The sequence below is a fragment of the Hyperolius riggenbachi genome, chromosome 9 (genome assembly GCF_040937935.1).
Source record: "Hyperolius riggenbachi isolate aHypRig1 chromosome 9, aHypRig1.pri, whole genome shotgun sequence".
Classification (NCBI taxonomy): Eukaryota; Metazoa; Chordata; class Amphibia; order Anura; family Hyperoliidae; genus Hyperolius; species Hyperolius riggenbachi.
The window spans coordinates 7,795,977-7,811,778 of NC_090654.1; the positions used below are offsets into that span (position 1 = coordinate 7,795,977).

At 46.4% G+C, this 15,802-nt stretch overlaps 1 protein-coding gene across 1 annotated transcript in view; it reads right to left on the reverse strand.

Annotated features, from left to right (window-relative positions):
• NUP210 (nucleoporin 210) overlaps positions 1-15,802 on the reverse strand; it is a 187,836-nt gene that overhangs the window by 149,600 nt on the left and 22,434 nt on the right. The window contains exons 7-11 of the mRNA XM_068251846.1: positions 14,510-14,674; positions 9,130-9,192; positions 7,207-7,313; positions 6,183-6,323; positions 1-38 (exon numbers count right to left, since the gene is read on the reverse strand). The exon at positions 1-38 is cut by the window's left edge and continues 100 nt beyond it. Coding sequence (XP_068107947.1) covers positions 1-38; positions 6,183-6,323; positions 7,207-7,313; positions 9,130-9,192; positions 14,510-14,674 — 514 coding nt within the window. The remainder of the gene's footprint in view (positions 39-6,182; positions 6,324-7,206; positions 7,314-9,129; positions 9,193-14,509; positions 14,675-15,802) is intronic.

Consider the following 15,802-nt stretch of genomic DNA (forward strand, 5'->3'; position numbering starts at 1 on the left):
TTCCTCACTGGACTGGCCAAAACATGGACTCCTCCGTCCTGCAAGACAAGCAGCACATGTTAAAGAGGCCCTGTAGTGACATATAGCAGAATGCAGTAACGAGGCCCTGTAGTGACATATAGCAGAATGCAGTAAAGAGGCCCTGTAGTGACATATAGCAGAATGCAGTAAGGAGGCCCTGTAGTGACATATAGCAGAATGCAGTAAGGAGGCCCTGTAGTGACATATAGCAGAATGCAGTAAAGAGGCCCTGTAGTGACATATAGCAGAATGCAGTAAGGAGGCCCTGTAGTGACATATAGCAGAATGCAGTAAAGAGGCCCAGTAGTGACATATAGCAGAATGCAGTAAAGAGGTCCAGTAGTGACATATAGCAGAATGCAGTAAAGAGGCCCTGTAGTGACATATAGCAGAATGCAGTAGAAAGGCCCTGAAGGCCCTGTAGTGACATATTGCAGAATGCAGTAAAGAGGCCCTGTAGTGACATATAGTAGAATGTAGTAAAGAGGCCCTGTAGTGACATATAGCAGAATGCAGTAAAGAGGTCCAGTAGTGACACATAGCAGAATGCAGTAAAGAGGCCCTGTAGTGACATATAGCAGAATGCAGTAAAGAGGCCCAGTAGTGACATATAGCAGAATGCAGTAAGGAGGCCCTGTAGTGACATATAGCAGAATGCAGTAAAGAGGCCCAGTAGTGACATATAGCAGTATGCAGTAAAGAGGCCCTGTAGTGACATATAGCAGAATGCAGTAGAAAGGCCCTGAAGGCCCTGTAGTGACATATTGCAGAATGCAGTAAAGAGGCCCTGTAGTGACATATAGCAGAATGTAGTAAAGAGGCCCTGTAGTGACATATAGCAGAATGCAGTAAAGAGGCCCTGTAGTGTCATAGCAGAATGCAGTAAAGAGGTCCTGTAGTGACATATAGCAGAATGCAGTAAAGAGGCCCTGTAGTGTCATAGCAGAATGCAGTAAAGAGGCCCTGTAGTGACATATAGCAGAATGCAGTAAGGAGGCCCTGTAGTGACATATAGCAGAATGCAGTAAGGAGGCCCTGTAGTGACATATAGCAGAATGCAGTACAGAGGCCCTGTAGTGACATATAGCAGAATGCAGTAGAAAGGCCCTGTAGTGACATATAGCAGAATGCAGTAAAGAGGCCCAGTAGTGACATATAGCAGTATGCAGTAAAGAGGCCCTGTAGTGACATATAGCAGAATGCAGTAAAGAGGCCCTGTAGTGACATATAGCAGAATGCAGTAAAGAGGCCCTGTAGTGTCATAGCAGAATGCAGTAAAGAGGCCCTGTAGTGACATATAGCAGAATGTAGTAAAGAGGCCCTGTAGTGACATATAGCAGAATGCAGTAAAGAGGCCCTGTAGTGACATATAGCAGAATGCAGTAAAGAGGCCCTGTAGTGTCATAGCAGAATGCAGTAAAGAGGCCCTGTAGTGACATATAGCAGAATGCAGTAAGGAGGCCCTGTAGTGACATATAGCAGAATGCAGTACAGAGGCCCTGTAGTGACATATAGCAGAATGCAGTAGAAAGGCCCTGTAGTGACATATAGCAGAATGCAGTAAAGAGGCCCAGTAGTGACATATAGCAGTATGCAGTAAAGAGGCCCTGTAGTGACATATTGCAGAATGCAGTAAAGAGGCCCTGTAGTGACATATAGCAGAATGTAGTAAAGAGGCCCTGTAGTGACATATAGCAGAATGCAGTAAAGAGGCCCAGTAGTGACATATAGCAGTATGCAGTAAAGAGGCCCTGTAGTGACATATTGCAGAATGCAGTAAAGAGGCCCTGTAGTGACATATAGCAGAATGCAGTAAAGAGGCCCTGTAGTGACATATAGCAGAATGCAGTAAAGAGGTCCTGTAGTGTCATAGCAGAATGCAGTAAGGAGGCCCTGTAGTGATATATAGCATAATGCAGTAAAGAGGCCCAGTAGTGACATATAGCAGAATGCAGTAAAGAGGCCCTGTAGTGACATAGTAGAATGCAGTAAGTTATTCAGGATAGCCACTTTTATAGTAACTCTCCTGGTTTTAACGTAAAAAAACAAACAAAAACAAAACAAACTTCCTATATATTGCTGTATACAGGTATGGAAGCCCCGTCCTAGTGAGGCTTAGCCTAGGCTGTTTAGCTATGTGGAAGTCTCCTCCCAGAGAATTCTTTGAGATGAGGTATTTTCACTGGGCTTCAAAACACTAAAAAAAAATAATAAAAAAAACACATTCCGTAGAGATCACCTGACAGGACTAAATAGGTCACCACCTGTGATATACTTCAGAACATAAATCAGGGACTAAAGATTTTTGAAAGTAGATTTTTTATTGAAGATTTTTCATAGAAAACAAAAACAGGTGTGCCTGCCAACAGTGGTAGGGACTAAAGATTTAACAACAGACAAACACTAATTACACAATCTATGAATGAATATTGTAAAATAAAAAAAAGCAATTTTATTTATGTTATTTTCACTGGTCTCTTTTTAGGAAACAGGACGACTTCCCCAGCCTGTGGCCTGTAAGGAATCCTGTTCCTTCTCTCGGGGTGAGAGGTTTCATTTTTACATATCATTCAGTTTCTTATCTTTGTTATTATGTGTACAACCATAACAGTGTTCAGCAACAAGAGAAAAGCTTCCGGGCACCAGTGGATAGCAGAAAAACACCTTTATTCCATCCTCAGTACAAAGATTAAAATAGGATGTTATAGCCTAACAGTCTGTTTCGCAAAGTCTAGCTCTGCTTCCTCAGAGGCAAGAAAAATGACATCTTTACACATCAAAAAAGCACTTAAAATAGGCTTACCACTCCAGGTGTCACTCCCCCCCCCACCCCCAGCCGAATGAGCGTGCCCTGACTACAGGACGCCCGCCTGGCCACTCCTTCCTGATACCGCGGCTTTCAACTACGCAATCCGCGTAGTTTCCGGCTTTGGATACGGAATCCCCTATGACGTGCCCGGAAGGGGCGGGGCTTCCTTATGGCGGCGGCTCGGGATGGCGTGCTCACGCTCATTCGGCTGGGGGGGGGGGGGGGGAGTGACACCTGGAGTGGTAAGCCTATTTTAAGTGCTTTTTTGATGTGTAAAGATGTCATTTTTCTTGCCTCTGAGGAAGCAGAGCTAGACTTTGCGAAACAGACTGTTAGGCTATAACAGTGATGGCATACCTTTCAGAGGCCGAGTGCCCAAACTGCGACTTATTTATCTCCGAGTGCCGGGGGGGGGGTGAGTTGCGCCGAGCAATGGGCGTGGCCATGATATTGTATGGGCGGAGCTAACGTAATGATGTAACAGCGAGGCATAAGAAAGCAGCGTTTCCGCCATGATGTGATGATGTGGTGAAACGAGGATTGGCATCATGGGTGTGCAGAAACTGTATGATAAAGTGTAGAGAAACCGAGAGCCCAATATAGTGTAGTATGTTAAGCATAAAGGAAATAAAGGTTATCGGTGAGAAATTATACTCACAAACGTGGGTTACCACAAAGGCAACCACTGTATAGGCAGGTGAGGAGATTAGACCTGTCCTCACTCAGGCATAAGAAGTCGCTCTCTGTAGATGCGAAAGGGGGTAGATCACCCCTCCACCAGGGGTGGACACAGTACAGCAAACGGGGAACAGAGGCGCCAGCAGGATAAAAGCTGATAAAAACTTTTGCTGGGAGGAAGCAGTGGACTTACCTCCATAAAGCAGACACGAAAGACTGGCTGAATAGCAGCAATCACATTTATTAAATAGTACCCCAAAAAAGTGCAGCACGTTTCGCAGGCCCAGCCCGCTTCATCAGGCAATAAACGTGGGGACAAAACAGAATTTCGGCATTAGCAGGTGTAGCGCCTCAGTGAGCGCCAGAATTTCGGCATTAGCAGGCTACACCTGCTAATGCCGAAATTCTGTTTTGTCCCCACGTTTATTGCCTGATGAAGCGGGCTGGGCCTGCAAAACGCGTTGCACTGTTTTGGGGGTACTAGTTAATAAATGTGATTGCTACTATTCAGACAGTCTTTCGTGTCTGCTTTATGGAGGTAAGTCCAGCACTTCCTCCCAGCAAGTTTTAAAGTTTTTATCCGCTTTTATCCTGTTGGCGCCTCTGTTCTCCTACTGCTATAGAAACTGTATGATGCTATTTATACTCGCCGTAACCCCAAAGCAGCAAATATAGCCAACTATGACCATTAAGGGTTCATTCACACTATGTGCTGCACTGTCAGTTTTGACGCAACGCACATAATGTAAGATTCATATGGTAACATGAAAGTCAATAGTCTTCCATGTTACCATTCACACTACAGGTGTGCGTTCCCATGCGTTACGTTGTAACGCATCTGGGAACATTTTAACGCACAACGCATAAGTTTCCCCGATGGGTACAGCTGCCGACGTCCACGCTTTAGCGCACCACAACATGCATTCCGTGTGATCACTGTGCGTTGGCAGCGCATGCATGAAATCGCATTCATGCATACGTTCTGTAGTGTGAATGAGCCCTTAATAATAAATGCAGCAACAGTTACCCCAGACACCAGAAAATAAACGCAATGTGTGCAACATTTCAGCTGAAAATCATGCAATGTGGGCCACATTTCACTAGAAAACAAACGCAGTGGGCCACATTTCACCAGAAAATAGACGCAGTGGGCCACATTTCACCAGAAAATAGACGCAGTGGGCCACATTTCAAGAGAAAATAAACGCAGTGGGACACATTTCACCAGAAAACAAACGCAGCGGGCCGCATTTCACTAGAAAACAAACGCAGCGGGACACAATTCACCAGAAAACAAACACAGTGGGCAGCATTTCACTGTAAATAAACACAATGTGGGAAACATTTTAGCAGAAAACACAGTGGGCCGCATTTCACCTGCAAAAAAAAGTAATGTACTCACCTGACAGAAGTCTTCCCTCTCGGCTGGGCTCTGGCGTGCATCTTCCCCGGATCTTCTGCAGCGGAGTCTCCCGCGCTGCTGCTGACAGGCAGAGTGCAGGGCTACGGGAAGATGGCTGCCGCCGAAGCCCTGTATTGGAGACATAAATAGTCTCCAATACAGGGCTTCGGCGGCCATCTTGCCGTAGCCCTGGTCTGCCTCCCAGGAGACTGCGGGGCTGCGGGCTATGAACTGGCGCGGCGGCGTCTAGTAGACGCTGCGGCCAGTTCATAAGCAGCGGTGGCGTGCCATAGGTTCGCCACCGCTGGGCTATAACATCCAATTTTATTTTGTACGGAGGATGGAATAAAGGTGTTTTTCTGCTATCCACTGGTGCCCGGAAGCTTTTCTCTTGTTGCTGTTACATTGGATCTTAAATTCTGGAGGCACAGTGGTCACTCCGTTCCCTCAGTGGTCAACCAATGATCTAGTGCCAGTCCGTTTTTTGATCTCCCCTTACACATAACAGTGTTCATCTGTATCAGGAACCTTCAACTCTGTAACTTCACACATTATTGCACAGATCTCTATACAGCAGCAAGAATGTCAAATCTGTCTGCTTGTAAAGGCGGCTCCTGCTCCAGTGTTAAAGCACACCTGAAGTGAGAGGTATATGGAGGCTGCCATGTTTATTTTCTTGTAATACCAGTTGCCTGGCAGCCCTGCTGATCTTCCACCACTAATACATTTTGCCACAGACCCTGAACAAGCATGCAGCAGATCAGGTGCTCTGACTGAAGTGTGACTTGATTAGCTGCATGCTTGTTTCAGGTGTGTGATTCAGTTCAGCAGGACTGCCAGGCACCTGGCATTGCTGAAAATGAAATAAATGTTGGGGGGCAAGCTATAGAAGGTAGGGGCACACTGTGTATGGAGGAGGGGTGTGGAGTAGAAATGGGGTGTAAGTGATATGGGGTATATCTAAAGGATTTGAATATTGTTTTTTCATCTTACAAGAGGAAGGGTGGATAAAAGTATTTTGGAGGGGAATATGTGGTGAAAGATTTCTCAGAGTCGTGCAAGGGCGGAGGTGGGTGTATATTAGTGGCCACTCCCACAGGGTAGGCGCTCTGAAGTGTGGGAAACTCCCACAGGGTGTGAATTGCTAAAGGAAGAGGATATGACATCATAAGCAGTCACCCTCCCGGTCCATACTCGGATTCTTCACCCCCTGCGGGATCTGATTTAATATATGGATAGGGATATAGGAATGGACAGGAACGTCATACTCACTTCATCCACCATACATGTCAGAGCTGCATCAATCATCGTCTGGCCACTTTTCAGCGCCCTCACTCGATGGTAAGACCCATTCAGCGAACTTTCCAGAACCTCGAAGTATTCCTTCGGGATCTTCGCTTCAATGCGGATATTCTGAAACCAGAAATGTTACCACTGAAGATAACACTTAAAACAAGGCTAAAGAAAATGACAAACGTTTAGTCTGTCACTAAATTCCTTGAGAAGGATTGTCGGTTCCCCTATATAAGTAGATAAATACTTGTTCTACCTACATAACAGATGTATCGTACTGGCTACTTTTTATTTACTATATAAAATTCATGGAATTCACAGAGAAAACCGTTTCAGGCCTTTTCCATCTTTACTGCCTCTGACTAAAGCCAATCCTCGTCATTTCCTCCCTATTTTTTTTTCCTCCTGCCTGAAATGAATGGTGCATGCGTTGCCCACCCTTCCCACTGAGCTTTGTACTAGAAAGTGCACTGTCATATCTAGTTTGCTTTGTAAATGCATTTGAGCACAGCATAGATCATATTTCAGCAGCTTCTGCAGAGGGGTGAGGTGTATTTTCCCTCTCAACCTTAGCCTGTCACACTGAACTGCCCTCAGCCAATCAATGAAGAGCAGGAATGTGGGAGAAGAGATAACAAGCTTTCATCTCCCCAGCAATGTACCAGAGTCAAGCGGACTGAGAAGATTCATTATAGCATAAACATTGCTGATTATATTGGAATGCTTGCAATGCAGGGTCAGGTTGTTGACTACATAATAAACACAGAGCAGTGGGTAAATGGAATTTGATTTTGTGGCGGACTATCTGGCTTTAATGTGAACATTATCAGAGTCAGTGATTTTACGTCCAGGAGGTGAGTGGCCACAGAAATGCGCCAACCAGTGGCTGATTACGATCACGGTCTTGTAATTCCATCATATAAGTTCATATATGAGGGAAAAGGTCTATTTAGGGATATTTAGCACAAATGGGAGACGAGGTATTTTTCAAACCTATACTTACATCTGACAGGTACACTTTGTTACTGGACTTGTCGTACACGTCAATGGTTATCTCGTAATATCGGCCGGTTTCCAGGACCCACCGATCTCCCGGGAATACCGTGAAACCTGCAAAGATCAGGGGAAAATCCCAACAGAAGGATTGTAGATCAGAGAAGTGAAGAAAAAGGTGGAAAAGGTCCCAGTCAGCACAAGACTGTACAATGTCCCTGGGAGGACTGAAGCAATGGACCAAGGGCAGAACACACAATGGGGGCACAGGCAAGCATTCCTATATTACACCACTATGGCAGTCATGGGGAATGTAGGACACTCAGAGCCCCCGCTGTAGGTACGACGGTGACAGATTTTAGGTGTGGGGCGAAGTTACGGCGGGAGAGAAATAGCCGCATGTTGGATGCGCAGTGTAAGGGTGCAGTTCATTACTCCGCCCTGCAGGGTCCTGGAGGACGAAGCCAACCTGTCTTTCCCCCTTAGGCGCTCTCTACAACGGAATGTGCACATTTGGACAGAGGTGCCAGGCAGGTTAAAATGATCTAAAAACAACTAAAAAAGGAGGAGTACAGGTGGACTTACCTCCTGAAATGATGGACAATCGAGACTGTTCAAATCGCAAATAATTTGTTTTGGCACTCCGCAACGCGTTTCGCAGGTATAACCCGCTTCATCAGGCAAGGAGTGCAAGCTCAAAAAGGTCCAATAGTGGCAATGCGCCTCTGTCAAGGTCACTATTGGATCTTTTTGAGCTAGTTGTTTTTAGATCATTTTAACCTGCCTGGCGCCTCTGCCCAAATTTGCACAGTATATAGTCCACCTTGGGTGGAGGGGACTGTCCCCTTCTTTCTATCTACAGAGAGCGACTTCTTAAACCTGAGTGGGGTCAGGTTCTAATGCTCCCCACCTGCATTTCAAGTGGTTGCCTATGTGTAACCCGTGTTTGTGAGTACATCCACATCTGTTAATTATTTTGCCAACAATTGTTAGACTTACTGCACCATATTGGGCTCTCGGTTTTTCTTTTTGTTTCAAGTGCTCTACAATGGAATGCCTGGAAGGAGGGAGATGGGGTTGCAAGTGTCCTTGTGGATCCTGGAGGGGTGAGTGATGAACTTCACACCTACACTGCATTATTTATTTATTGTAGCTTGCAAAACTCATGGGTGCGAGTGTAAAAATAAGGGAGGTAAATCTGGCAACCCATTGGGTGGGAGGGGGCTGGAAGGGGTCATCTTACTACATACACTTGGGAGAATGAATTTGGCTAGCTGTGCTGGTGGCGAGGGGTTAACCTGACTACCTATACTAAGGAAGGGCGGGGAGCAACATGTTGCCGTTTCTATGCCAAATGAGGACATGCATGGGATTACAAATGCTGCCGTTGTGCTTCAAAGTGGAGTAACTGGAGTTTAAAGAGGAACTCCAGTGAAAATAATGTAATAAAAAATGCTTCATTTTACAATAATTATGTATAATTGATTTAGTCAGTGTTTGCCCATTGTAACATCTTTCCTCTCCCTGATTTACATTCTGACATCTACCACATGGGGGACATCTTTACTGCTGGCAGGTGATGTCAGTGGAAGGAGATGCTGCTTGCCTTTTTGGCAGTTGTAAACAGCTGTTATTTCCCACAATGCAACAAGGCTCCCACAGAGTGATGTCAGAACCATGGTCCTGACATCACCCTGTGGGAGGGGTTTGACCACAATATCAGCCATACAGCGCCCCCTGATGATCAGTTTGTGAAAAGGAATAGATTTCTCGTGGAAAAGGGGGTATCAGCTACTGAGTGGGACGTTCAGTTCTTGGTTACGGTTTCTCTTTAGATGAATCGCTGTTCTGCGTGTTTTTTTTCCTTGTTGGTAGTACAGTAGATTGTGGGGGGGAGGGGAAGGGATTCAGTGACTCCGTGCAAACAAAGTACCTAAATATCCCGGCTCCACGACATAGATCGTCCCGTTCGGTAGCCGGGACACGCCTTGCATCCGGATATGTAGAAACCAACATTAAGGAGCTTAAAGAGTAACTGCAGCCAAGTAAAAACATCTAATACAATTTATTATATTTCCCCCAGAATATATGAAAGCACCAGATGCGGCTGGCTTATTCCAATCCCCTCTAAAGGTGCCCATACACTTATCAACGTTCAGTAGAACGTATCGATCAGACAGTGCGAAAGATCCAGGTCGATTGGAAGTGGGCAGAAACGGCGGCAGACCGACAGCCGATAGCGTGACAGTTGGCAAACATCCCTCTGCTGCAGGACGGGGCGTGGCACATCTGGATCGGATTAGATTGCATTCTCACTATACATTAAAGTGGACCTGAACTCAGAACTTCCTCTGTGCTCAAAAAGATATGCAACAGAATAATAGCCTTTAAGCCTCCTACACGATACAATTTTTTGCGCGATTCGATCGATCGAATTCGATTGATCGATTAAATCCGAAATGTCCGATTGTTTTGTAATGACATTCAACCACACTGTTGAATCGAATCCCAATCAGACATGTCGGATTTAATCGAACAATCGAATCGCACACAAAAAAAAAAAAATTGTATTGTGTAGATGGGGCTTAAAAGAAAACCATCTGTTACAGCTGATACAAATCCTGCAATAAATCTGCAGTATGTCTACTTCCTGCTTTCATGGAAGCAGACATAGGGTTAACATCCTGTGTTTACAAATTATCTGCTCTGCAGTAGCAGGAGATTCCTGAGCCGACACAGGTGAGAGATCAAATTACACTTGTGATTAGTCACAGATGCAGGGGAATTAGACAGGCTAAACTCTAGGAGGAGGAATGCATTTGTCGTGCACTAGGAGGTTCCTGGCCACGTTACAATCTGCATTGTTTAAAGCCTCATCTACACGCGTAGATGAGGCTCCGATCCGGCGGCTCGATTAGCCGCCTGATCGCCTCTTCCGCATCCCCGCGCGTACCCGCCGCGCCCCCGCCCGCGTCTGATACGATTACCCGCTCGTCCCCGCTTATCTTCCGCTCGATTCCCTGCCATTGTCCCCTCGCGGGGAGCGAGCAGGGAATCGGCGGTGCGGAGATCCGTCCTGTCAGATCTTACCAATCGAGCCGCATCAGCGCCTCGGTTGATAAGGAACATCGGAGCCTCATCTACCCGTGTAGATGAGGCTTAAAATGTAATAAATATGGCAGCCTCCATATCCTTCAGGTTCCCTTTAAATTCCAATTTGCATTTCACTAAAGACAGTATTTGTAAACTTGTACGTTAAGAAAAAATATGCTGGTTTGGTTCTCTGATTTTCCAGACTGACTTCAGTGGCTGCAGGAGAAGGAAACTGATCCAGATGCACTCTGTCATGCTTGTTAGCGGCAGGACGCTGGAGGTCCGCCAGGATAATCTCCCCCCGCTCCCCTTGTAAACACTTACAGGGGGTTTTATTGCATCTGTGTAGCCGGGATGCTGCCAGACCGCTAACACTGAGCTATTTGTCCGTCAGAAGCAGCAGCGTGCCAGCGACAAGTGCTGAACAATGCAATACGTCCTCTCTACAGAAATACCGCGCTGGTGAGCGGCCACAATCACATGCTGTCTGCAGGCCACAATCACATACTGGTGTCTCACCGCCTGTGCTATCCCGTACCAGCTAAATAAATTAAAGTGACCAGTTGCCTGGCAGCCCTGCTGATCTATTTGGCTGCAGTAGTGTCGGAATCACACCAGAAACAAGCATGCAGCTAATCTTGTCAGATGTGACAATTTTGTCAGGAACATTTGACCTGCCGTATGCTTGTTCAGGGGCTATGGATGAAAGTATTTGAGGCTGAGGATAAGCAAGGCAGGCAACTGGTATTGCCTAAAAGGGAATAAATATGGCAGCCTCCATATAACGCTCACCTCGGGTTCCCTTAACCACCCTGGCGTTCTATTAAGATCACAGGGCAGCTGCGGGAGGGTTTTTTTTTAATAAAAAAAAAAACGATTTCATGCAGCCAACTGAAAGTTGGCTGCATGAAAGCCCACCAGAGGGCGCTCCTGACCCGTATTTCTGATCGCCTCCGGCGATCCGCAGTAACAAGGAAGGCCGCAATGAGCGGCCTACCTTGTTTCGTTTTGCTCGTCGCCATGGCGACGAGCGGAGTGACGTCATGGACGTCAGCCGACGTCCTGACGTCAGCCGCCTCCGATCCAGCCCTTAGCGCTGGCCGGAACTGTTTGTTCCGGCTACGCTGGGCTCGGGCGGCTGGGGGGGACCCTCTTTCGCCGCGCTGCGGCGGCGATCAGGCAGCACACGCGGCTGGCAAAGTGCTGGCTGCGTGGGCACCTTTTTATTTCATCAAAATCGGCCCAGCAGGGCCTGAGCGGCAGCCGCTGGCGGTGTTGGACGAGCTGAGCTCGTCCATACCGCCCGGCTGGTTAAGGGCTTGCTCACACTATGAACGTTTGCAGGTTTTTGAAAGGGCGCCGGTGATTTTAGAAAGTGCCCCAAAAGCGATTGTGCAATGATTCCCTATGAGAGAGTTCACATCTGAGCGGTTAGTTTCCGATCCGCTCACCAAAGCGCTGCCTGCACCATATTCTGAGCGCTTTGGCTCAATGGCAGATATAGGGAAATCATAAAGCGCTTGTATAGCTATCTCCTCAGCTCTTTCATGAATACATTTTATTCATTCATTTCTGGGTCAAAGAGTTCACTTGTTGACTTGCGACAGGAAGTGAAAGAAGAAAAAAAAAAAAAAAAAAAAAAAAAACGCTCTGCAAAAGTGCAAGGAAAAGTGCTTAAAGGGAACCAGAGAGGATTCAATATACATACCTGGGGCTTCCTCCAGCCCCATACGCACGGATCGCTCCCACGCCGCCGTCCTCCGCTGCCTGGATCCAACGCCACCGGGTCCCGTCATTGCCGCGAGTCGGCAAGTCGGCCGGCGGACGCGGCCAATTCTCCGCATTACAGGGTGCTCTCTCTCCATACAGATACGCATGTGGCTGCTTACTGCGCTGCCGCATGCGTACATGTATGGAGGGAGCCCCTGTGATGCGGACAATTGGCCGCGTCCGCCGGAAGTGACGGGCCCGGTACCGGCGGATCCAGGAAGCTGAGGACGGCGGCGTGGGAGCGATTCAGGCTTATGGAGCTGGAAGAAGCCCCAGGTATGTATAAAATCATTTTCTTTTTTCAACCCCCCGTTCCTCTCTGGTTCCCTTTAAAGTGGATCCGAGATGAACTTTTACACATTGCATAATTGTGTTCCTTTCCTATTGTTTATAGGGCATTCCTCAAGCCAAATACTTTTTTGTTTTTGTTTTAATACTCTAATTCCCTATAAACTAAACAAGCCACGCCCACAGGTTTTCAGAGAGCCAAGGCACTTTCAGACAGTAGCAAGGGCTCATGGGAGCTCAGTCTGGGCAGGAGGAGGGGGAGGTATTACTAGCCAGAGATTTTAGAGGCAGAGGGGAAGGAGGGAGGAGGAGGGGGGATTAGGTTTTTTTGCTCAAGATACAGATAAGCCTGCCTCTGTGTAATGTTTACAAACAACATGGCTGCTGTCATTGTATCACAGGAAGAAATCATCATTTTCTATTAAAGCTGTTTGCAGCTAGATTTGCTGTGTAAACTATCTAAACTTTAGATAAGATATATAGACAAGTTACTTGTCAGTTAGTTTTTCATCTCAGATCCGCTTTAAACTCTCGAATCGTTCAGCGCTTGCGATAGCACTGGCGATTTAAAATGTGAACAAGGCCTTAAAAAGAGACCTGGAATCAGAACCAACGTCCCAAAATAACAAAATAAATGAGATTGTATTTGCCCAGCCTTGTGAGCTCCTCATATGAGGGTAATTGGCCTGATTTTTGCTGTGTATTGTTTAGTGTCTGCCGAGGCAAGTGGGGAAGGTTAGGTGCTCATGGCCCTATGGACTGCCTCACATAAATCTGCTGCAGGCTTCTAGGACAGTGATCTGCAAACTTGGCACTCCAGCGGTTAAGGAACTACAAGTCCCACAATGCAATGCAGGAGTCTGACAGCCACAGTCATGATTTATAAAGGCAAATGCATTGTGGGACTTGTAGTTCCTTAACAGCTGGAGGGCTGAGTTTGCAGATCACTGTTGTAGGAGATAGGCCTTGCCGCCGGCAGACAGACTTAACCCACATGCCTGATGGATATGTGGCACCAACAATCTCATTTATTTTGGGATGTTGTATTAGCCGCTGGCTATCTGTAAGATTTGAGCCCAGGTGTCTAACCAGTTGCAGCACCACATGCAGTATATCGACGTCCTGACAGACTCCATCTGAAGTCCCAGGGACGTAGATATTAGTCTCCTGCCACATCGCCGCTGTGCGCACACATTCTCGCCGCCGCCCGTTAGACAGATCAGTGAATGGGTACAACGTTTCCATCCACCGATACAAGTGTCTGATCAATGATCACCAGCATCAATGAGATACCGGCGGCCATTGAGTAAAGTGAAAGTAAAATATGCACATGTTATTTTCTGTAATAAGTGTATGTAGTAAATAGTACACACTAGGAATATAGTGTGGGGGCATCTAGTGGCCAAATAGTAAAATTACATCTACATATATCCCATTAAATAAAAATACATAAAATACCCCATTAATCCCTTACCTCCCCTCTCATAGTGACCAAAATAAAAAGACTTAATTATTACTTAAAAAAAATAAAAAAAAAATACGGTAGTTACTTTAGGGATTTAACTTTTTTTAATATGTTTGTCACGAGGGTATAATATTTTTTAAGTAAGGGCTTGCAAAACTGAAAAAAATACAACTATTTCCACATAAAATATTGTTGCCATACATTGTACTAGGGATATAATTTGAACATAACGGACAAATGGGCAAATAAAATGCGAGGCTTTTATCACATTTTAAAACTATTAAAACCATTTTTTCTCATTATTCCCATTAAAATACACTAATAAAATAATCCTTAGCAAAATGTAGCACCCAAAGAAAGCTTAATTGGTAGCGGGGGGAAAAAAACAAAAAACAAAGTATAGATCTTTTCGATGCGATTAGTAGTGATAAAGTTATTGGCAAATTACTCTGGTCATAATGGGAAAAAGCCCTTTGTGGTTAACTAGTTGTTACCCTTTGCCCTGTGTGTTTGCCCAGGCTTGTGAGCTCCTCATATGATGGTTATCAGGACAACTCCCTTCACCTATTAGACAGTCAGTAACCTCACTACAGAGAAGCGGGTCACTTGCATGTCACCGTCTGCGCTCCCCCCCCCCCCACGGGTAAGTCTACAGGACAGTCCCCCTCCCCCTATTACACAGACCGTAACCTCAGAAGGATATTCTTATGGAGCAGGACGATGTTGGCATGTCCCTTCTGTAAAGCCGTCACTTTGGATGCTCTCTGGTCCAGTTTGGCCACTGGGTCGTCTGTATCGCCGCCCGGTGACGGCACGTGGTTCTGCAGCTGCAACGTGTACTGCTCAGATGGCATCAACAAATCTGTGGCGGGAAATAAACCCAACAGAGGGTTACCGTAACATTCATAGCCAAGGGATTAGCAAGCAAGTGCAGAATACCAGACGTGGGTCAATAGCTCCGTAAAGTTGAAAACTCCCCTTCATCGATTAGTGATGGAATAAACAGTTTGCCCGGCCCCATGATGAACTGTGACGTACCTGCATCTACTTCTGGACATGTTCTGTAAGCGTTGCATGGGCGCTGGCTGGCGGATAGCATCCTTGATCGTGCACCTCTGCGCACAACTATGTACGACGACATTGTACGCATGCGCAGAGCACTCCCGGTCGTACGTAAGCAGGATGCGCTCCGCCGCTGTTGTGTCCGATTGTGCTGCCTGTGAATTTGCGTTGACGCGACTGCGCGTGAGTAGCCTGCGCTGACACATTTCCTGTGCAATTATGCGGTTGTGCTTAACACCCCAAATATCTCTGTAGCCAAACCTCCTACATTCCCAACATTTTCAGGGCTAGATTTCAGCCCCCGAGCCGTGCTGGTTCACAAGATAAGTTTCTGTAATCTATTTCAGGAACCAGCGGGGCTCGGGGGCTGCAATTTGGCACAGAGGTAGTTCCCGGGATCCCCTTCCTACCCTGAACATTTGAGAAGTGTACGAGGTGTGGCTGCGGAGATATTTCGGGGGATTATATTTAAGTGCCCACTGAGCATGCTTGTTAATCGGTGGGGAAGGCAGGAAAGCAGCACGATCAGACATGACACTGGCCAGCGCCTGTGCATCACTTACAAATAACGCGCCCATCCGCAAGCGCTGTTCGTTGCGAACAGTTTGTCACAGGGCCGGGCAAACTGTTCATTCCATCAGTACCCCCAATTACTACAAATAAATATCCCGTCGGATTTTGTTAGTGCTACGTCTGTGCTGCAAAAACAAAGATTTGTGTCGCTTTCATTTTTAAGATAATAGCGACTTCCTGTGATTTCAAAAAAGCATGTAGGCCATAAAGCAAACAAAAATCTGTGCTCTATATTACAGCAGGAGTGAGAAGCTGTCAGGACACACAGCAAGGACAGAATGTATGAATTTCTGGTGCAAACGCCATATTCTTGCATGTGGATGCCTGCGCAGGAACAGACCCAGATGATATCAGG